The 22,511-nt window shown below is 55.2% G+C and overlaps 1 protein-coding gene across 11 annotated transcripts in view; it reads left to right on the top strand.

Annotated features, from left to right (window-relative positions):
- PGS1 (phosphatidylglycerophosphate synthase 1) overlaps nucleotides 1–22,511 on the top strand; it is a 108,627-nt gene that overhangs the window by 6,248 nt on the left and 79,868 nt on the right. For 10 of the 11 annotated variants that reach the window (XR_010937420.1, XR_010937418.1, XR_010937417.1 and 7 more), the window contains exons 2-7: nucleotides 2,535–2,724; nucleotides 5,610–5,687; nucleotides 7,771–7,870; nucleotides 8,663–8,852; nucleotides 9,894–10,072; nucleotides 12,073–12,594. Coding sequence is in view for 7 of the 11 variants with exons in the window: in XM_067715439.1 (XP_067571540.1) it covers nucleotides 2,535–2,724; nucleotides 5,610–5,687; nucleotides 7,771–7,870; nucleotides 8,663–8,852; nucleotides 9,894–10,072; nucleotides 12,073–12,594 (1,259 nt within the window). In the remaining 4 variants the exon portion in view is untranslated. The remainder of the gene's footprint in view (nucleotides 1–2,534; nucleotides 2,725–5,609; nucleotides 5,688–7,770; nucleotides 7,871–8,662; nucleotides 8,853–9,893; nucleotides 10,073–12,072; nucleotides 12,595–22,511) is intronic. The other variant, XM_067715440.1, reaches the window with a different exon arrangement.

Here is a 22,511-nt window from a genome sequence, read left to right as displayed (position 1 = left end):
TTCTGAGAAGATTCCCAGGCGTCCGTCATGGAAAGCGGGAACTCACCCCCGTGGGGATCTGGCTGAGATGCACGGAGAACGTGAGCCCCTGCGCTGTCTCCCACGGAGACTGGCTGCTTCTGCCCCGGCCCAGGTGCTGCAGTTAGATTTTGAGTGTCTGGGCTCTGGATGTGGTCTCCCCACCTTTGCCGACCTTGTGGGGCCTTTATAAAACTCTGTGCTCTTTTTCCAAGCACCTTCCTCTTTGGAATGTGAAGTTACCACCTGAGGGTTGGGTCTCCTCCACGATGAATCCCTGAAACCTAATAGGTTTTCAGTTCTTCTCCTGTCTAACAAAAATAAACCTGTCAGTACACAGGTTAAACAGGAAGTAACATAAAAAAGCCCTCAGCAGATCTTGGACTGAGGCCCTGATCTGGACTTGGACTGAAGCTTCCCAGGAGAGCTGCCCGACAGGCCCGCAACCTGCCCGCGGTGGCCCAAGGCCAAGCCTGTCCTGCCGAGCCCCTCTCCTGGGTGGCGGGGCCTGACCCCCGTACAGTCACTGTGTGTCTTCTCTGGACTGCCTGTTGAGCCCCTCCTGGGTTTTTCTGGCGCTGGTGGGTTTTGGCAGTTCCTGCCTCTTCCCTTTGCTCGCACCTCTCCTCGCCTGGAGCCCCCGCACTTACTGTCTGAATCCCACCGGGCGATCAAAGCCCATTTGGAGGGACGGTGTTGTGAGGCGTCCCCAGCAGCTCAGGCATCAGCAGCTCCCCTTTTTGGTCATTTGAAGCACATCTACCATATGTATATTTTGACCTTTCCTTCATTAGCCTTAGCATTTTCTTTTGTGTTCTTAGATGATTTCAGGTGTGTACGCTTGTGAGGCCACCAGGTTTGTGGGCAGTGGTGCCCAGGCCGGCCGTGCCTCCCCCGTACACCATCAGTGCTCACATGACCACTTGGATTGAGGCCCAGGTTGGCACTTGCCCTCTCCTGGGTTGCTGTGTGCCAAAGAGGTGTTTCCTCATCTTCCTTTTTGGGAGCGGCTCTGAGTCTGTTGGCTCATCTGAAGAACGCGTGGGGACTGACTGCATGGCCTGGGTTGCCGGCGACACCCTGGATACTTTTTATATGGTCTGAGCGATAAGTGCTGTGAGATTGGGAGATCAGTTGATCTTACAGCGCTGTGGGGTTTTCCTCCTCAAACAGACTATGTTTAATTAATGAACATTAGACTTTAGCCCCACTTTGCGGCTTCTCGTTGATAGATTGTTGTGCACCTTTCCCGTTCTCATGCTTTTCCGTTGGACTGAAGGCGCTCCCTCTCCCCTCTGGAAGGTAGCCTTGAGCACAGCAGGAGCATGGCCTCCACTTTGGGGAAATCGAGGTCGCAATCCCTTGTTTACACGTCTAGGCCTTTCATTTGCTGCTTGTTACCCGGGAGCCAGAGGAGACGTGTAGCAAGCTGATGCCCGGGAGTGTGGTCCCCACCTCTGCTCGGAGGCCCATGGTGAACCCTGGCTTCCCAGGGTCCAGACCCGGTGTCTTCCACCCGCTGACTAAACTTTTCTTGGCAATGAGTTGCCGTGACAGCCCGGTGGGCTTTCTGGGAAGCACAGCTGCAGGCCATCTGGCGTGTGTGTAGGGACATTCAGGAACCCTGGGAAGATTCAGCGTTTTATCAGGAGGCAAGTGAATGAGATCATCTTCCTGGAATTTGTGGCCCTTCAGGCCTTGGGGTGTTTAAGCGTCCTTTCCCTAGAGCCCCTCTTGAGGCCGTGGTGAAGGTCACGCGCTGAAAAGGATTTTCCTGCCGCTCTTTGCTGGAAGTCAGATGAGGGGCTGGTTGGTGTGGGGCTCTGGGTGTGCACTGCCCTCCCCCGGCCCCTGCAGGTGTCTCGTCATCCGGACAAAGATGAGGCTCAGTGGGCAGGGGACTGTTTACTGCGGTCTTGGCCTCAGTGGACGGGAACCAGCCAGAGACTGGGTGTGACCTCTGAGGAGAATGTGTCCAGGGGTGAAGGGGCAGTTGTCGTCACTGCCGGCCCCTCTTGAGGTGACCTCTTCCGGTGCCAGCTTTTCTCTCTGTATCCTAGTATTAAGGAGAAAACTTAATTTTTTCTGGGTCCTTCCTTGAACAAAAGCCCATTTATCTCATCAGTGAGACAACCGGGGGTCTGGGTTGTACTCACCAGCCTGAGACCAGACCTGCCCTTGCAAGCAGCCTTTGGCGGCTTTCTGCGGGTGGGTTCGTTGGGGCCATTAACCAGGCGATGGCTTTTCTGAGTTTACTTGTGGCTGCTCTAAATTTTGAGTTGTTTGGAATCAGCGTAAAGTTTGGGGTTTATCCATAGGCTTTGGCAATTCTTAAGTTGCTCAACTTGTAGGGGCTGAAAAATTCTTTTACAGAGTTTGACTGGGGCTTTCTTAAGATGGTCTAGGAAATCTGAAGTTCGCCCACCCCGAAAAATTCTTATTTGCCCACAGGAGCTGAGAGAGACTTGTGAGGAAGTATTTGAGAAGTGTGACCCTTTGTATGTCTCTTTTCCCAGGCCACCATGGCTGTTGTTGGCGCCTCTGCTGTCTCCAGCTGTCCCCCATGTCACCTCGCCTCCTTGCTGCCTGTGTCCGGAGGGTGTGCATCGCTTCCAGTGGATCAGAAACCTGGTTCCAGAGTTCGGAGTCTCCAGCTCTCACGTCAGGGTGCTTTCTTCACCTGCAGAGTTTTTTGAGCTCATGAAGGTAAGTTGTGTCTAAGAGAGAGGGTCAGACATGGAATTAGAGGTTTGGGGGCATAAGGTTGGCCGAGTCCTGGGCTGAAGCACCTTGTGTTCTAGACACTTTTGATGGCTGCTCAGCTTATTCCTGCGGGTTCCACCTGTTAGGTTTCCGCTTCACAGATGGCTGAGTTGAGCCGTGATCAGAAGCTCTCCTGGGTGGCTGATGTCTCAGGTGGAGCAGCTCAGAGCTTGCGGGCACTGAGGGTCAGGTCCTAGGTTTTGTTTCTTGTGACAGATTGATTCCCTTCGTTCCGTGTTGGAGATGTAGGCTAGGCGGGAGGTTAGTGAGAGCTTGGGGACCTCAGCAGGCACGTCCCCGCTGAGGACGTCTGGGAGGGAACGAACCTCATTCTGGTTAGGGCATGGCAGACTCCTGCCCAGGCAACGGCTCCAACACACAGTAGCTCCATAGAGTAGATGACAGGAAATGGAGACATAATGACCTGTGGATGGGATTTGATATGTAGGAAGTGGCCGGGAGCCTCTCAATTCAGTGGAGAGTACTTACAGGTAACTGGAAAGTCTGGATGTCTGGTTTTAGGTCTCGTGATCCTGGTTCTTTTCCGTAATTCTGTCTAAAGTTTGTACCTTCTCTCTCTTGGTAGAGATGCTAAACTTCGCATTTGGCGGGGTTCGGCTTTCAATACATTAGTCAGGTGTTCATGCCACGTCTAGTTATTTGTGGTTAAACTGCTCATTGGAATGAAGTAATTAAACGCTAATTAATTTTTAGTTACATGAATTCTGAGTTTGTATTAATTCAGTGATGTTAGAATTAAGGTATGATGCGGTCAGAAGTGCTGGGACATAACAGGAAATATATGTAGATGTTCCTTTTTCTGCACAACAAACTCTAGTTCATTTGAATGCTTGCACATTTTCTCTCCTTTGCCCTGTTGTTCTGTAGATCCACTCTTAGCTTAATTTCCGGCTGGCTCATTCTGGTATGCTGTGTGTGTGTGTGTGTGTGTGTGTGTGTGCGCGCGTGCGCGCGCGCGCGCGCGCACGCACATGCATGCATGCTCTCCCCCACTTCCCTACACTGCTTGACTCTCCTGTGTGTCCTTGTTTGTGTAGAACTGATGCTGAGGCTGTTTGCTCTTTACTCCTACTTGGTTCTCTGCTTGGCTTGAAGAAACAGGTTTTTCAAAGGAGGTGGTTCTTAGTGTCCCAATCAACTCCGGGTGAAGGATGGACTGAGTCTCCACATGGGGGTCCCCTGGCCTGGAGGTGAGGCCACGCGGCGCCTGGAGGGACGCGTGAGGGGCTCAGCCCAGCAGGCCAGGAAGAAGCCGAGGCCACCGTTCCCTGCCTTCTGCACTGAGTCATGGGCGGGTTCTCCGGCAAGTTCTATGTGGAGCGGGATGTGTTTCTTCCTGGGACAGAGTGGCCCGTGTTCCCTGAGAAGAGAGTGCAGCGTGGTTTCTGCCTGGGCCCAGGCCTTCGTGACAGCTGAGCTTGTACCAGAGGACCTGGTGCCATGGCAAACAATTGCATAGACTTTTGCTGCCCGAACTTGATTGCCTCACACTTACTTGTTTTCCTCTCTTTCCTGTCTTCATACTCACTTTCCCCACAAGCAACCATCTGAATAAATAACAAAACGAAGGAAACAGCAAACATAGGAAATTCTTTTGTTTGTTCCTTGCATATAAGCCTTTCCCAGTGGTGTGTTGGTGTGTTTATCTAGTCAAGATGCCCCTCTTCCTCCGTCGACAGTGCAGGCTGTGGGGGCCATGTGGGAAAGCCAGCACGTGTGTGTGTCCTCCCTCCCCGGTGCCCTCGCCAGCTTGCCCTGAGGGTGGTGCTGCCCTTCTTCCTGCTCTTGACCTCCTCTGGGGCCTGGCCGCGCTGGTGAGGGGTCTGGTGTACTCCCATGGCTGGATCAGGTCTCGGGAGAGGATGCTGGCTATTGGAACTGATGCATCATCTTTGAATGTTGGTGTGTTCTGTTTGTGTGTCTAGCTAGGTACCTGTCTGTCTGCATCTCAAAACTGTTGCATGCTTGGGACTTCCTGGTGGCGCAGTGGTTAAGAATCCGCCTGCCAATGCAGGTGACACGGGTTCGAGCTCTGGTCCGGGAAGATCCCACATGCCGTGGAGCAGCTAAGCCTGTGCTCCACAACTACTGAGCCTGTGCTCTAGAGCTACTGAGCCCGCGTGCCACAACTACTGAAGCTCGCATGCCTAGAGCCCGTGGTCTGTAACAAGAGAAGCCACCGCAATGAGAAGCTCGCGCACCGCAATGAAGAGTAGCCCCCGCTCACCACAACTAGAGAAAGCCCGCGTGCAGCGACGAAGACCCGACACAGCCAAAAATAAACATAAATAAATTTATTTAAAAAAAAATTACATGCTCATTATAAAACCCCAGCTGTGCAGACGGGGCTGGAGTGCAAGTTTGCCCCCGCACTCCCTCGTCTGGCTCTGCTCCTCGGACACACACACACACACACACACACACCCACCCATACAGGTGTGCATGGGGTGGTGACGGGGGAGCATGGTTTACGTTCTGTTCAGTGATTTGCTTCTGTTCCTGCAGTGCACTGTGGCCATCCCCTCAGGTCAGTGTGCAAAGACCTTCATTCTTTTCGTGGCTGTGCTGTATCTTATAGCATGGCTAGATCATGCCTTACTTTCAGGCTGAGTATTTTAAATTAGGGTTGTGGATCCTTACCTGGTAGGTTACCACACACATTTGGGGCTTGCTTTAAATATTAATTGGTGAAGATACAGGATAGTGCAGCTTGCAGTGTTATTTGCCTCCAGTATCAAAGGACTGTATCTTTCTCACTGAACTGTGAAAATGGTGATTATGAATTTTGAATTGTTTCTTCTCTTCAGGGGCAGATAAAAGTAGCCAAGAGGCGGGTCGTGATGGCGTCCCTCTACCTGGGAACAGGTCCTTTGGAACAGGAACTGGTAAGGTTTAAGCAGGGGTGGTCCTACTGGCAGTAGTGAGTCACCCTAAAACCTCGGGCTGTGTAGAGCCGTGGAGTTGGGGTAGAGCCGCCCTCCTTGGCCTGCGTCTCAGGCCAGCTTTTGTTCTTGTTGCCCCAGATTCTGGGGCACGTCAGGAGGATCAGGTAGGGGTGCAGGGAGGTGTGATCCTGGGCCTCCTGACCTCGCTGGCCCGTGTCCTCCTCACCCTGCGCAGGGGCCGTAGGCCATCTGTCTGCCAAGCCGGGGCTCCGAGAATTGTGACCCGCAGGCCAAACCTGGCCACTGCCTATTTATGTGTGGAATATGGGCTAAGGATGGTGTTCACATTTTCTTTTTTTTAAATTTATTTATTTATTTATTTATTTTTGGCTGCGTTGAGTTTTTGTTGCTGCGTGCGGGCTTTCTCTAGTTGCAGTGAGTGGGGGCTACTCTTCCTTGCGGTGCGTGGGCTTCTCATTGCGGTGGCTTCTCTCTTTTTTTAAAAATAAATTTATTTGTTTATTTTATTTTTGGCTGCGTTGGGTCTTTGTTGCTGTGCTCAGGCTTTCTCTAGTTGTGGCGAGCAGGGACTACTCTTCGTTGCGGTGCGCGGGCTTCTCATTGCAGTGGCTTCTCGTTGCGGAGCACTGGCTCTAGGCACGCGGGCTTCAGTAGTCGTGGCGTGCGGGCTCTAGAGTGCAGGCTCAGTAGTTGTGGCGCATGGGCTTAGTTGCTCTGCCCATGCGCCACAACTACTGAGCCTGTGCTCTAGAGCCCATGAGCCATGACTACTGAAGCCCGTGCACCTAGATCTTCTGCCATGTGGGATCTTCCTGGACCAGGGCTCAAACCCGTGTCCTCTGCTTTACATTTTCAATGTTTGGCAAAAGATCAAAAGAGGAGTAGTAATTGTGTCACATGAAAAGCATGTGAAATTCAGATCTCTGTGTCCATAAATGAAGCTTTATTGGAGCATAGTGACTCTCATTAATTTTTGTTCTGTCTATGGCTGCTTGCTTGCTACAGTGGCTGAACTGAGTAACTGTGACAGGGATCATCTGACCTGCAAAGCCCAAGATATTTACTGTCTGGTCCTTTATAGAGAAGGCTTTCTGAGTCTGTGTTAGACAGAGGAGCCAGCATGGCAGGTCGAGCTGGCCGTTGCTTTCGCCCAGGGCTGGTGTCGGGTGCGGGTCTGCGGCCAGCCTGGCTCCACCTAGACTTGCTGTCATGCCGTGCTTGTCCCTTCCAACGAGACACGCGGGGCTGGGAAGGAGCAGACGTCAGCTGTTGTGCAGCGGGTGCTTCCTGTAGGACGAGCCCAGCGCAGAACCTGTAGGTTGAGCTGAAGTGGGTGTGAATGAGGTCGTTGTGTCGTCGGAGTCCCTGGATGGCTTTCTACTCTGAGGGAGTGAGATGGACCCTTGCCCACAGCAAGTGTTTCTTGGTTTGCCTTGTTCAGCAACCCCCAGGGCATAGCTGGAAGAGAACAGGGGCTGTGGTAGGGGGCAGGAGAGAGCCCACCCCTTCCCTTCCTGTGTGAGGAAAGGCTGCCCCGCTTTCAGGACGTGCTCTTAGCTGCCACCTTGGGAAGCGTGTTTGTTCTCCTGGGAGAAGAATGCCACGTCCAGCCTGTGGAGAGTGGCAGTGGGCAGGTTGTGTCTTGGATTTATTTGTTCAGCAGATATTTACCGAGTGATGTCTGTGTGTGGGGCGCTGTTTGTTGTGTGCCTGTAAGGATGATCCATTGGAACGTGTGTGGGAGCTGGTGTCTTAGTGTTTTCAAGAGCGGCGAGGTCCAGACCCTTGGGCACCGCGTCCCTGACTCCCAGAGCCTTCATCCTGCCAGGCCCGGGCCGCAGACGCCATGTCTTCGGATTACGGTTACCGCGGTGGCCTCAGGTGAAGAGATTCTGCAGCGTTGGCTTCTGGGCAAGCGTGGCTGGTGTGTGCGTGTACATGCTTGTGTGTGTGTTCAAAGAGGACCGTGGGGGCATTAGCTGACAGGTTGGTTCATTTCTTTAATACATAACCATCTTTTCAGATCTTTCATTTCTGTTCTTTTGGGGTCTTTTCTTGGCAGGTGGATTGCCTGGAAAGCACTCTAGAAAAGTCACTGCAGACGAAGTTTCCTTCCGACCTCAGGGTGTCCATTCTCTTAGACTTCACGCGGGGCTCAAGAGGTAGGTCTGACGCCCTCCCTGGCCCCCTGATTCTTCCCTGTTCAGGAAGAACGAGGAATTACACCCTCACCGCCCTGTCCTTAGCCAGCAGCAAGGCTATTTGAAGCCCTTCTGGGATGGCCCAGGACGGCCTGTCCGTCAGGATTCTGTCTGTGGCAAGTGACCGACAGTCCAAGTAAAAATGACTTTGGGAAAAAGAGAATTGTTTTGACTTCTGACCTGATTCGGGTGGGTCGTGATTTGGGGCTTGGACCTTTAGGCTGGCTTCATTCTCTGGCTCCTTGCGGCAGCCTCTGGCAGTCCCAGGCCCATCTTGCCACATCTTGTCCACTGGAAGAGCATCTGCTTCCCTCGTGGTCAGCCTGGAGCTCCTGCATGGCCTGTCTCGGGCTCTGTGCCGGACCTCCTGAGCGTGCTGACCGGCCCAGCCTGGGCCTGCGTGCCTTCCCAGAGCTGGGGTGGACAGAGTCATCTTCACCCAGAGCAGAAATATGAGAGCGGGGCTGGGTGGTGCCCCCGGGAGGAGATTGGGTGCAGTTACCATGAGGCGGGTAGAGGGTGCCGTGGGGCTGGAAGAGCGGATGTCCGCTACACGGGCCACTCAGTCCTGCCCCGAGATGTGGTGGGTGTCCAGGTAGAAGCTGTCCCGGAGCCCCTCTGGCTGAAAACAGCCCCCGGCGGTCTGACTTGGACGGCTGCGCAGGCCCTTGGTAGGTGGCGCTGCACTGGCGGGCTGCATGTTTTTCCTGGTGTGACTGCCGTCCTTGCTCTCCTGCTTGCCCACGTCTTCAGGAAGGAAAAACTCTCGCACGATGCTGCTCCCACTCCTGCAGAGGTTTCCAGAACAGGTCCGAGTGTCTCTCTTCCACACGCCTAACCTCCGTGGGCTCCTCCGGCTCCTCATCCCCGAGCGCTTCAACGAGACCATCGGCCTGCAGCACATCAAGGTGTACCTCTTCGACAACAGCGTCGTCCTGAGCGGGTGAGTTGGCTTCCTTCTGTCGGGGTCTCCAGGGCAGAGACCAGCAGCACGCAGAGAAGGGAAGGTCCGTCCCCGCGAGCCTTCGAGGGCCTGCTGCTACGTGTTTAGTCTGGTTGCCTGGCCCTCCTGGCGTCTTCCCGGTGTCCTGTCTGCCACGGAGGCTGGAAGCCACGAAGGGCGACTGAAAGCTGGCCGTGGTTTACTGAGCCCTTACTCTGTGTTTGCTCCTGGGTGAGCCCCTCGTGTACTGTCTCAGCTAATGCTCACTGTCACCCCACGTGGTCTTTCCCTCACTTTGTACACAAGAAGCCTGAGAGGACAAATAACTTTGTCAGGCAGGGCTGGGTGGGAATCCAGGCCCTTTGGGGGACACTGGGGCCAAGCCCGAGTGGTCCTTGGCTCTGTAAGTGTCTGCATCTCCTCTCGGTGGTCAGCTCGGTGAGGGGACAGCCTTGCGGTCACTCCTCTGTGTCACCTTAGTGTCACTCTCGCCCACCTCTCGTGAGCGGCCAGGCTCAGTAGCTGTTTGTTTTATTTTATTTTATTTTATCTATTTATTTATTTATTTTTGGCTGTGTAGGGTCTTCGTTGCTGTGCGCGGGCTTTCTCTAGTTGCGGCGAGCAGGGGCTACTCTTTGTCGCGGTGCGCGGGCTTCTCATTACAGTGGCTTCTCTCATTGCGGAGCACGGGCTCTAGGTGCACGGGCTTCAGTAGTTGTGGCACGCGGGCTCAGTAGTTGTGGCTCGTGGGCTCTAGAGCGCAGGCTCAGTAGTTGTGGTGCGCGGGCTTAGCTGCTCTGCGGCATATGGGATCCTCCCGGGCCAGGGCTGGAACCTGTGTCCCCTGCATTGGTGGCCGGATTCCTAACCACTGCGCCCCCAGGGAAGCCCGTCAGTAGCTGTTTGTTAATTGGCTGCTGGTGCACCTGATCCAAGTTGGTTGCTCCCCTGCTCCTGCTGGTGACCCTGAGACCGGGGTCACCAGCACTTGCTGTCGCACCCTATCGCCTGAGTCCTCACCTGCTGCTTTCCTCCCTGTAGCGCAAACCTGAGTGACTCCTACTTCACCAACCGGCAGGACCGCTACGTGTTCTTGCAGGACTGTCCTGAGATTGCGGACTTCTTCACGGAGCTGGTGGACGCGGTGGGGGACGTGTCCCTGCAGTTGCAGGGGGACGACACAGTGCAGGTGGTGGAGGGGATGGTGCATCCTTACAAAGGTAGGGTCCCGGGCTCCTCGCCCTCCTGAGCCTGGGGGTGGTGAGGGTGAGGAGGGCGCGCCTCTGGGGGCCTTGCCACGGGTTTAGGAGACTTGGGTGGCAGAGCCTTGTTCTGCTTTTGTCTTTGGAGCCAGACAGACGTGACTCACTGGCTATCGGTCATGCTCTGCGGGTGAGGGAGCCGCCGGGGAAGGTGGGATTGTGGGCCTCGGGTCTGGGTGCCCGCGGGAGTGAGCCGGGAGCCTGCCCTGCACTTACAGGAAGCGGCCTGGTGGATGGCCACCCCCCTCAGGGCCACCTCCCGTGACTCTGGAGCACAGAGGGTCTGTGGCTCTCGGCTCCATTGAGGTCTGCGGCCTCCTGCCTGGAACGTGAAATGGGAGAGTCCTCGGTCCTGCTCACTGGAAACAGGCAAACCCTGGCATCTAGCATTCCCGGGCTATTTGCATTCCTGTGATTCTTGTGGCCGTGGCTTCCTGGTGGCCTTTAAGGAGGCCTGCTGCTGAATTTGCAACCGTGTCAGCAATGTGGGGAACGGGTTAAACCTAGCCCATGTGAGGAGAAGAGCCAGAAAGGAAGCATCTGAGTGGGGATGTCTGGTGGGAACCCTGTCCCGGGGGCCTGGGGATCTGTGCACTGTGGAGCCAGACCGTGATCTGAGTGCCTGCCTTGCCTGCTGCCACTACGCCTGTGTGCTGTATGATAATTACTGTTATGATTTAAATTTCCACAATACAAATTCATGGAAGTCTGTGTTCTCTTGCATTATATGAGCACCTACACAGTGTTCTCAATTTTGCCCTCTGGCTCACAGAGCCTGAAATATTTACTGTCTGGCCCGTACAGGAAACACTGGCTGACCCCTGATCTAACTTAACAGGCCTGGCGTGAATATGCAGAAAAAAGGGCCCCCATTCGGGGCAGAATTGAGAGTCAGCACGCTCAGAGGGCGTGGGGGGCTGGGCACAGCCGTGTTCGGGACCAGGGCAGCTCAAGAGAAGCAGTGAGTGAGCGGCCCCCGTGGTGGCCGCCGTCAGTAAGGAGGGATCCCCGCAAGCAACATTCCTTCTCTGGGCTGTTGCCCAGCCCTGGAAGGCACTCGGGCGTGTGCGCCTGTTCCCAGCCCAGAGCGCGAGAGCGGTGACCAGGACAGTCGTGCTGCCCGTCTCTCTCTTGTTGATCAGCCCTGCCCAAGGCTTGCTATTCTGTCAGTTTTTTCAGAGAATCAACTTTTGACAATGTTGAAGTTACCTATTTTTATATTGTTGTTTTCTTTCTGTTAATTTCTGCTTTATATAATGTGCTTCCTTGTACTGTATTTTTTGGCTTTTCCTGTTGTTTTTCCTCCTAACTTCTTGAGTTGGACGCTTTAGCTCATTAACTCTCTTATCATCTAGTGATAGAGTTTAGACTCACTTCTTTTCCCTTCATTGTGTCCATGCAGCCACTCGTCACTGGTGTCCGTGTGAAAACAAGGCCCAGAGCCTGCCTGTTCACCTCTGACCCTTTGTGGCTCGCTCTCCTGCTCTCTGGTCATACTTAAACGTGTCTCTGTCAGACACATGTTTTTTCTGACGTGTAACATGCACACTAGTCACGTGTGTGCAGCTTATGTACGTGTTCATAGTGGGTTGGCTCCCAGAAGCCCCCTCGGGTCCCTAGCCAGGCGCGACCCCTGTGTGCCCACTATCCTGACCACTGCCGCCCTCAACTAGTCTTGCCTGTTTTTGAACTTTTCGTAAGTGGATTGGTAGAGGCCTTTTCATTTCCCCCTGAGTGCAGGCTTCTTGTGGCAAGATCCTTTTCCGGGCATTTCTGTCCACAGAGGAGCCTCACATGGGCCCAGTGTCTTGTGCTCAATCGAGACGTGTTTGGTGAAGGATCAGTTGTGGCATCTGTGCTTGCCTGTCACATGCCATGTGGTGTGTCTCCTGTGCTGAATGGGAGTCCAGAGCCTCCCTTCTCTGCTCCTGACTCCCCTTTGCCATGTCTCCCTCTAGGTGACCGGGCTGCGTATTGCAAGGCAGCCAATAAGAGGGTTATGGATGTGATCAACTCAGCCAGGACCCGCCAGCAGATGCTGCATGCCCAGACCTTCCACAGCAACTCCCTCTTAACCCAGGAAGATGCAGCCGCCGCTGGAGACCAGAGGCCAGCCCCAGACACCTGGATTTACCCATTGATCCAGATGAAGCCCTTTGAGATTCAGATCGATGAGATTGTCACTGAGACCCTGCTGACGGAGGCCGAGCGAGGCGCTAAGGTCTACCTTACCACTGGCTACTTCAACCTGACCCAGGCCTACATGGACCTGGTCTTGGGCACGCGAGCTGAGTACCAGATCCTGCTGGCCTCGCCGGAGGTGAACGGCTTCTTCGGGGCCAAGGGGGTGGCAGGTGCCATCCCGGCCGCCTACGTGCATATTGAGCGGCAGTTCTACAGTGAGGTGTGCAGCCTGGGGCAGCAGGAGCGGGTCCAGCTGCAGGAGTACTGGCGGAGGGGCTGGACGTTTCATGCCAAAGGTACGTGGCAGCCGGCTGGCCAGAGGACGGCCCCCATGCCGGACAGCCGGGGGGTGGACCAGTTGGCCCACTTGTTAGCGCCCGTGGTGCCGGTGCCTGCCTGGTAGAGCCCTGCCCCTTCCCCCGTCAGTCTCCATGACAGCCCTGCGGGTACATCACAGTCATCGCATTTATGTGCATTTCAGTTATGCAAGATCTCTCCCAAAACTTATAAACTCAGATCATTTGGGGGGCTGTTTTAAAAAATATACACATAACCTCTCCCCTCAAATAGATGAAAAGGCACGTGCTTTAGTCTTTCTGTGATCATCCGAGTTCTCCCGCATTGGCCCTGCCCTTCTTGGGGACAGAGAGGGTTCCTTAGGGATCATTTGTTTGGCGTCAAACAGCCCACTTTTTCAGTCCCTTCCTCAGCAGTCCTGTTTTTTCCCCTATGTGCCAAACCTTCGTGTTTTTTTTTTTTTTTATAGCTGAGAAAACTGAGGCTATCTACTTAGAATGTTTACATGTACCGGACTGCCTCAGGGTGGGTCAGAGTGTGAATTGCATATTGTAATGGTCTCTCTTGCACAGTTATGTGCATCTGTGGGGCAGCCCACATGTGGCACAATCCCAGGGGATAGCCACGATGTGAACAAACGGGTTTAGAACCCTGTGCCTTCTCCATGCCGAGGGCATCTGCATCTCGAGTGTGACTGCTCCTTTCTGTCCTCCGGGAGACCCCATGGCCAGCTCGGTTAGTCCTGTGTGTAAAGGAATAGTGGACAGCATGGGGACCCCAAGCCCTGACTGAAGTGCCTGGCTTTCCTGAATTCTTGCTGGTGTTTCAGAGACCCATTTTGCTCCTGCGCTAGTCCTGGGGGCTTCCGGAGAGCCTGAGCGAGGCGGGAGGGGGATGGTGTTGTCACAGCCACTCATCTATGTTGTTTAGACTTGAGGTCACTTTGAACCCTCAGGTTGGACTCTTGTTTCCTTAAACCATTGGTTTCCATCTGGAGGTATACTAGGAAATCCCCCCGGGCCACCCTAGGCCTCCTGGGTCCAGCCCTCTGGGATTGGGTGGTTTCCACTTGCTACTGTGAGGCCTGCGTGCCTGCTCAGGCAGGTGGCACTGTCTGGTGTGGGAAGTGAGCTCTGCCATTGTACCGATCCTGGATGTGTCATGGGCTAAGCCCGGCCGGTGATTAGGTGTCTCCGGGCAGGCAGGCCAGCCCACGGGGGTGTGGAAGGTATTTTAGGATTGGCTTTGTTACTTCTGAGAATAACAGTGGTGCCTGGGGTGGGGTAGTGGAGACAGAGAGCTGGATAGTGGGAGGAGCTTTGAGCTCTGAGGGGACCTGTGTGCCTGGCGAGCCGTGCAGAGGCACGTTGAGAGCGCTCGCTCCTCGTCTGCCCTGTGGCTGGGTCGGTGCGGGGGGTCCCTTGTCACTTTGGGGCCCCCAGCGTAGCCTGGCCCATCAGTTCTGAGTGTGCTATGGGTTATTTCCGTGAAGCTGCGCTGATAAACGTGCAGTGACTCCCCAGTTACCGTTGAAACAGAAACACCCAACCGGCTTTTCCAGTGTGTCTCGCCTTTTCCCGGACTGGCGTGCTCCAGCCGCTCCCTCCTGCCGCACGCCCTGTTGCGGGTGGAGCCCTGCCACCTGGCAGCTGGCTTAGTGGGGAAGGCCAGGAATCCCAGGGTGTGTGCAGTAGAGGGGGAGAGGGAGAGCACGACGGGGCACGTGGAGAGGGGCTTCCGCGCAGAAGACACCTCACCCTAACAGCAGGAGCCAAAGGTCAGATCACTCAGCGCTGAAATGAGAGGCCAGGCCCTTCCCTGCCTAGTGGCTGTGCTCGATAGTGGGGGCTCTTACGTCAGCCCCCCTTTCTGAGTCATCTCTTGATGGTCATTTCCCCCAAAGCAACCTAGGACAAGGAGCTGGCAGCACAGGTGGCGCTGGATTTGGACTGTGGAGTGGTGGACCATCTACTGATTGCCTGCCCTGTGCAGAGGCCATGCTGGGTGCAAGCGGTGTGTCTGCGTTTGGGCCCCGGAAAATTCTTCCCCATGGCTGAGTGGCCTATACTACAGTTCCCTTCCCCGGGCTCCTGCTCCCAGAAGCCCTTGGGCGATGAGGGGGAACGGGGACACCGTGTTCCCGCTTCCAGACCCTTGCCCTCCGAGAGCGCTGTCAGCGCTGCATGCCTCTGGGAGTCAGGCACCCCGAGGCTCTGGGCCCTGACTGTGTTGAACCTGCTGGCGGCCACGTGCGAGGCGATGCAGGAAAGCTCCGCTCGGTCCAGGCCTGTGGACGCTGGCAGGCGAGGTGGGGAGAAACAGCCTTCTCGTGGGCAACGGCCACGCCAGTCCACGGGTGCTAGTGGATAGCAGTGCAGTCTGGTGACGGGAGGCCCCGAGGGCTGGGGTGTACTCTGTTGTTTTCTGCTCACCGAATGTCGCCAGGAACGTGGAGCAGGGGTGCGTGCTCGGCTGGAGCAGCGCTGGCTCTGCCCAGTGGCCTGAGCGGAGGCCGCCTCACTGGCTACTCTGTCGATTTCCTAGCAGACTTGAATATATATCCCATTTTAGTAAGTTGAGCTGCTTCAAAGAACCAGAGGGACCTTCCACTCTTTAAAGGCATGTACTAGAGACCCCTTTGGCAATGTGGTCCCATCTGGTTAGTTTTTATTGGGAGTTTTTATCTGGTTAGTTTTATTACCCTGGGTAAGCATGATGTGGTGGACAGGTTACCAGGATGGGAGTCTCGAAGCCTGGTTCTTGGCCCAAATTTGCCTTTGGCACAAGTGGAGGGACCAGGTTCAACCTCCGTGTCAGCTGGGGCGATGGCTTTGGGTTGTACTCAGAGGGAATGGTGACATGCATGCGTTCGAGTTTCTGTGAAGTGACCGTGCGGTTCATGGGCGAGGAATAGAGTCCCAGGGGTCGTGGCAGGGACGCCATGTGTGGCGTCAGAGGGCTGGGACCCCTGGCGAGGAGAAGCATCCTCCTCACCTATAGTTTTTTTTTTTTTTTTTTTTTTTTGCGGTACGCGGGCCTCTCACTGTTGTGGCCTCTCCCGTTGCGGAGCACAGGCTCCGGACGCGCAGGCCCAGCGGCCATGGCTCATGGGCCCAGCCGCTCCGCGGCATGTGGGATCTTCCCGGACTGGGGCACGAACCCATGTCCCCTGCGTTGGCAGGCGGACTCTCAACCACTGCGCCACCAGGGAAGCCCTCCTCACCTATAGTTTTGTTGCTGATCTCCCCATGGCTCAGTGAAGGGCGACACTGAACCCGGAAGTCTTATTACCAGCATCTGCTTGGCCTCAGGAGGGTTTTGGGGGTGTGGGAGGGTAGGGGTCCACCTTCGACATCCGTCAGTTGGCAGCGCTTCTGATTGGTGGTTTGTCAGCTTCCTGTTGCCCGGCCTTCGTTCCTCACCTGGTGGGTGAGGTGGAACAGGGTTCTGGGAGCGGGGGAGCATTCCGACCTAATGGGGAGCACCACCAGCTCAGCTGGAGTTTAAAGACTTAGTTTTTTTAGATCAGTGTTAGGTGCACAGCAAAACTGAGAGGAAGGTACAGAGAGTTCCCGTGTTCTCCCTGCCCCCCAACACATGCACAGCCCCCCCACTACATTTATTATAATTGATGAACCCACAGAGACGCGTGATTGTCACCCTGAGTCCACGGTTTGCATCAGCGTTCGTCTTGGTGGTGTACGTTCTGTGGGTTTGGACAAATGTATAGAGCAGTTGCGCTACCCTAAAATCCCTCTGTGCTCTTTTTTTTTTTTAAAATAAATTTATTTTACTTGTTTATTTTTGGCTGTGTTGTGTCTTTGTTGCTGCGCACGAGCTTTGTCTAGTTGCGGCAAGTGGGGGCTACTCTTCGTTGCTGCGTGCGGGCTTCTCGTTGCAGTGGCTTCTCTCATTGTGGAGCACGGGCTCTAGGCGCGCGGGCTTCAGTAGTTGTGGCCCGTGGGCTCAGTAGTTGTGGCACGCAGGCTCTAGAGCGCAGGCTCAGTAGTTGTGGCGCACGGGCTTAGTTGCTCTGCAGCATGTGGGATCTTCCCGGACCAGGGCTCGAACCTGTGTCCCCTGCATTGACGGGCGGGTTCTTAACCCCTGCACCACCAGGGGACCCCCCCGCTCTGTGTTCTTGTGCTCTGCCTATCTCCCCCCAACACCCCTGGCCTCCGCCCTGGGCAATCGTAGATTTTTTTTATTGTCTCCATAGTTTTGCCGTTTCCAGAATATTATATAGTTGGAATCATACAGCCTGAAGCCTTTTCAAACAGGCCTCTTTCACTTACCATGCATTGAAGTTTCCTCCACGTCTATTCATGGCTTGATAGGTCATTTCTTTTTAGGGCTGAATGTATATCATTTTTTGGATGGACCACGGTTTATCCTCTCGCCTACTGAACAACATCTCAGTTGCTTCCAGGGGTTCCCCTTTTAAACTTGGTCCTGGTTGAGAGTAGGGTACAGGGTACCAGGAGCAGGATGGCATTGTCAGCGGTTGTGCGTGCTCTGTCTACCTTGTGCCAATGAACTAACCTCTTTAGGTCTTGGAGAGGCAGCAACTTCAGGGGAGTCTGAGTGAGTATGAAGTGTGTCAAACCTAGTTCTCGCATCTTCTTAGCTTTCTGCTCCATGGAGAGGAGGGGGCTGAGAGGTGGTGTATGCACCATCATGGGATTTCTTGCTGTGAGAGCAAGGGACACATCCATGCTGGGGGACGTGGGCTCTGCCTGCTGTTAAGATGTTGACTTTGATTTCGTGTGGATGCAATATTCCAGCATTAACAGCACGCTGTGTGTGGCGAGGGCGGGGCAGGGCCACTGGATTAAGAGATTTCTGGCTTCTGCTGACAGAGGAATCTGTTAATGATTGTGAGAATTGTCACTATTTTTACTGCCTTCCCGATAGGCCACTTGGCATGGCGCCCAAAGGTGAACTTGTAGTGAGAACCAGGGCAGCTCCACCCTGTTTGTGGGGCACACGTGAGGCAGTTCTCACCTGGGGATGGGGTTGTGCCTGGGGCGGTGCCGCTCACCTTGGACCGAGCAGGCACCAGCCTCCGGGCCTCTTGGAGTGTTTTGGTTCTGTTCTGGCTTCAGAATAGGTGATGCTTATTCATTCATCTGAGGTTAGGACTGTGATGTCTTCTGTCCCCTCTTGTTTTTACAGGGATCTGAGAACCCTCTGAAATTTATTGCAGAATATTGTGTGGGGAGGAGAGGGAGGGGTGCATAATTTCGAATTTTTCCTGGAGAGATCCTCAAAGAAGGTCTCTAACCTGAAATGTTCATGTGCTCCTGCTGTAGAACCTCAAGGCCTTTTTATATACTTAAACATTTGTTGGAAGAGGTGGTTTTTTATGTTTTTTTTTTTTTTTTTGCGGTACGCGGGCCTCTCACTGCTGTGGCCTCTCCCGTTGCAGAGCACAGGCTCCGGACGCGCAGGCTCAGCAGCCATGGCTCACGGGCCCAGCCGCTCCGCGGCATGTGGGATCTTCCCAGACCAGGGCACGAACCCATGTCCCCTGCATCGGCAGGCGGACTCCCAACCACTGCACCACCAGGGAAGCCCTGGAAGAGGTGTTTTTATCCGCATTTTACTTATTTTGTTCAAACAAGTATTTATTGAGGGCCTGCTGTGTGCCAGGCAGCATTCAGGGCATTGAGGATACATCACTGGGGACTAGACCAACTCCCTGCCCTCGTGAGGTGTGGGTTACTGGGAAGCAGATAAGAAGTGGATGAATCTATCCAAATACAATGTCAGGTCGTGGAAAGGGCTTTGAAGAAGATCAGAGCAGGAGGGGGCTCCAGGTTGATGGCGGTCTGTTAGATGGGGATCAGGGAGGGCCTCTCTGAGGAGGTGACACTGAGCAGAGACCCCCCGGGCAGGAGAGGTCCGGGCAGAGGGAACAGAAGCGTGGAGCCCCGAGACTACACTAGGCTTGAAGGACACCCTGTGGGCCAGGGTGGTCAGAGCGGAGGATGGGCACTGAAGTTGGAAGCGGCTTGGAGGCCAGGGTGAGCCAGGGCTGCGGGCAGCCTGGGGCTCTCTGGTTTACCCTTCAGCATGATGCTGGGACTGTGAAGGACCGTCGGCGCGAGCAGAGCGGAAGCAGGTGTCTCTCTCCCTACAGAGGAGGCCAGGGCGTGGGGCAGGATGTCTCATTGCAGAGCTGGGAGGCAGTGGAAGTTGTTGGCCTCCAAGTCCAGTCATCTCTGTACCCATGGCACGCTCCCTCTGTGGTGAGACCTGCTGTCCCCGGTGCTGAAGTTCAGTGTTTCCCCCCCCACCCCCAAAGGCACTTTCTCCCCTCCTGTGCCGTCCTTGCTGCCGCAGAGTCTCTCCCTGATCCACTGGTTCCGGGAATGCTGGAGGTGTTGGGCCCAAAGGTCGGGCCCTGGGATGAGGACTTGGGGCTTGATAACAGATTTATGGCTGGGCTGGGAAGTGCTGTGTTTCCCGACAGTGAGTCCCTGCCCGGCAGTCTCACCCTTTGTGTGTATTCACCCTGACATCCTGAGTGGCATTGTGTGTCTGGCGGGAGGGGAGCTCCAAAGGGCCTCTTGGGAGGCCGAGTGAGAATTTCCCAGTTGTCTTCAGGGCACAGACCAATAGCTAAAAACTCCTGACTTGGTGGTCTTCAATCTAGAAGGACTGTTGTTCGTAGTGGGCCCCTGTCCCGGGCTCTCTGAGGCTGTGGGCATCATGTGGAGCTGCTGGTGGCACCGTGTGGCATCCCCCTCTGGCTTCCCGCGCTGCGCTAACCCCCGCCCCATCACGGCACGCCAAAGGGTGGCCGTCTCGCCATTTATGGTCTTTATTTTCTTTTCGATGGAGAAAGACCGTGCAAATGAGTCTACAGGGAAAGTTGGTTGAGTGATTGCAGGCCTCACCAAAGTGGTCAGTAGGTAAAAAAGCGCTGCCTCTTTAATCCAAGCCCTCGCCTGAAGTCCACCCTGGGCCAGAGAGGAAAGAAGCTGAGGGAGGCCGAGGTGGCAGGGAAGAGAGAAAAGAGAAGAAATAGGTGTACGTCATACACAACCAACAGGGTTGATGCTGCCTCACGGAGCAGAGACTGGTTCTTGGGGAGGGTGCTGGAAAAGTCTTCAGCAGGGCTAAAAAGCTCCTTCAGGGATCAGGAATGAAAACAGGTTGAGAAGCAGTGGTCCATACTGGGGAGCTGCGGGCCGGGCTGAGATGGGCTGCCTGCCTCTGATGGCTGACCCATAGGCTGCCTTGAGAGGGAGCGGTCTGCGGTTAGGCAGATTTTTTTTTTTTTTTTTTTACTGTACGCGGGCTTCTCACTGCTGTGGCCTCTCCCAGCACAGGCTCCGGACGTGCAGGCTCAGTGGCCATGGCTCACGGGCCCAGCCGCTCCGTGGTATGTGGGATCTTCCCGGACCGGGGCACGAACCCGCGTCCCCTGCATCGGCAGGCGGACTCTCAACCACTGCACCACCAGGGAAGCCCTTAGGCAGATTTTACAAATAAGTACGTGTAAGACCAGGCCCTTCCCACCTTCTCTGCCAGACGCTGTGGTCTGGGAGCCTTGGAGGGACACAGGGTCATGGTGGCAAGTGATTTACACCAGCCTAATCCCACATCACCCATGTGGGTGTTGGGCCTCCTTAGTCCTGGCTCTCACCTGTCCCCTCTCTAAGTAGACTTGGGCAAGCCAGCTGGACAGGTAGCACCAAGCAGACCCAATGTCTTTACGGGGCCAATCTTGGCATCAGAAGAGTTGGAACAGGGAATTCCCCGGTAGTCCAGTGGTTAGGACTCTGAGCTTCCACTGCAGGGGGCACGGGTTTGATCCCTGGTTGGGGAGCTAAGATCCTGCAAGCCATGTGGTGCAGCCAAAAAAAAAAATATATGAAATAATAAAATACATTGAATAAAAGAAGAGTTGGAACAGTGACAACAGGTGGAGATCTCACCCAGCCCTGGGCTTATGGAGGGCTGGGGCGGGGCAGCTGAGCCTAGTGCAGATGGAGGGCCTTTACTGCAGAGGAGGACACTCGGACCTCCCTGGGCATCTGGAGCAGAGTGCCAGGGCCAGCCTGCCCACCCGTGTGGTCTGGCCGCGTGCTAAGATGAGCCACACGGTTGCTTACATGCAGCGGCCCAGCGGAGCGGGCTACAGTCGATCGAGCGATACACACGGACAAGCCAGTGGCTTTGATGTGGCCCCTGCGTGTGTGTGTGTTGGGGGGGTGGCAGGCATATTACAGGAACAGGCAGCAGAGAGTCGTCATCTCTTACCCAAGACGTTCTTGGAAATGCTCCTGTTCTGAGTGAGAATTAGGAAATGGCCTTCTATTTTAGGAGCGTGGTGTGTGTTACATGTTGTTGATTTGCTTGTGTTGCTCCTGCGTGCCTGTGTGCCCTTTGAAAGTCTCACGTTGGCAGGGGAGAGACCCGTGGTGGTGGAAGGGTGCGAGGAGGCCAGCCCTGTGCAGGGTGGCCTGCAGAGGAGCCTGGGACTGACGCTCCCACACTGGGTGTCCTGGCCTGGGCGCTCTTGGTACAGCGTGGAGGGAAAGATAGAAGAGGCCAGATGCAAGCCTGGGCTCGCCGTAGGAGGAAGGAAGTCTGGGCAGCAGATGTCCTTGAGAGGTTAGGTTTGGGGAATAGTCTTTTTAGGAGAAGTAGTCCTGATGGGGCCTGGAACTCAGAGGGGATGGAATGGGGTGCAAAGCAGAGGACCTGCCTGCCGTGTTTCAGGTGACATGTAGGATTCTGAGAGAATCCACCACCTTCATTACAGAGATGTCGCTGTGGTGCTGTCAGAGATGGCGAGTTCCCAGGGCTGGGGGAGGGTGGCGGGCAAGGCAGGAGCCACTACCACATGGCTGCTCACACCGAGCCCTGCTTTTTCCTCTGTCTGTGGTATTAACTGGCTCATTTTCTAGCAAAAAAGGGAGAAGCAGTGTTGTCTGGGTTGGGACTGAAACGGACCGGGCCTCCCAGGTTCTCTCGTGCGCTGGCCTCTCGTGACCTCTCGTCTGTCTGGCCTAAAGCCCCGAGCCCCCAGCAGGCTCATTTCTGGTGCCCCGATGGGCTTCACAGTCAGCAGTCTGAGTGAGGGAGAGTCGAGTGGCCCTGGGGAGGCAGGGCCCAGCTCGTCTTCAGGTAGATGCAGGAGGTGGATGCAGCGTGGAGTAACCTGAGCTCTGTTTTCAGGCTGGGGCTCTATCGGCTGTCCCCCGCCCCAAAACCCTCTTAAAGGGCCCGTGCTGGGCTGCTCCTCCCCTTGCAGGGACCCTTAATAGCTCGGTCAGACCCAGGCTCCACCTTAAGAGATTTGGGACAAAATCCCATAGGAGCCCAGACATCGAGAGCTCTGACTTGGGCCCACGGAGCGCTCCTCTGGGAGGAGTTGGGGGCTGGACCAGTCCCCTCGCTTCTCTGCCCTCTGCTCTTGCAAGGGTTTTGGTGGGGCCGTCCTCACGCCAGTTCTAGGAGGAAGGACAGATGCCCTCCACCCCACAGGCTGCTTACGGCCTGCTTTGCCAAGTAACCTGCTCTTAAACCCAGTCCTTCGTCATGCCCGTAACCGCCCCACGTCTGCTGGCTTGGGTGAAAGCATCTCTGTTCCTGAGCCCACGGGTCAGCTGGCTTCTTTCCTGAGAAGCAGGTGTGACCTGAGCTCTGGGGGCCGCTTTCCCTCCGGGCCTGCGGAAGGACAGGGGAGGCTGGATGGTGGCCAGGACGCGGCTGAGGCAGTTCGGAGAGTGGGGATTAGAGGTATTGCGCTCTCTGGGATGGGCTCTGGTAGCATCGCGGGGTGGGTGGGGGTGAGAACAGAGCCTGAGCACTGGCATCACCATGGTCCTTTTAAGAACCCACTTCTCGCCTTGTCGGGAAAAGAGGCCACAGCGTGCCATGTGGCAGAAAGGGGAGCTGT

Source organism: Pseudorca crassidens, chromosome 19 (genome assembly GCF_039906515.1).
Source record: "Pseudorca crassidens isolate mPseCra1 chromosome 19, mPseCra1.hap1, whole genome shotgun sequence".
Lineage (NCBI taxonomy): Eukaryota > Metazoa > Chordata > Mammalia > Artiodactyla > Delphinidae > Pseudorca > Pseudorca crassidens.
This window is presented reverse-complemented; position numbering and strand designations above follow the sequence as displayed.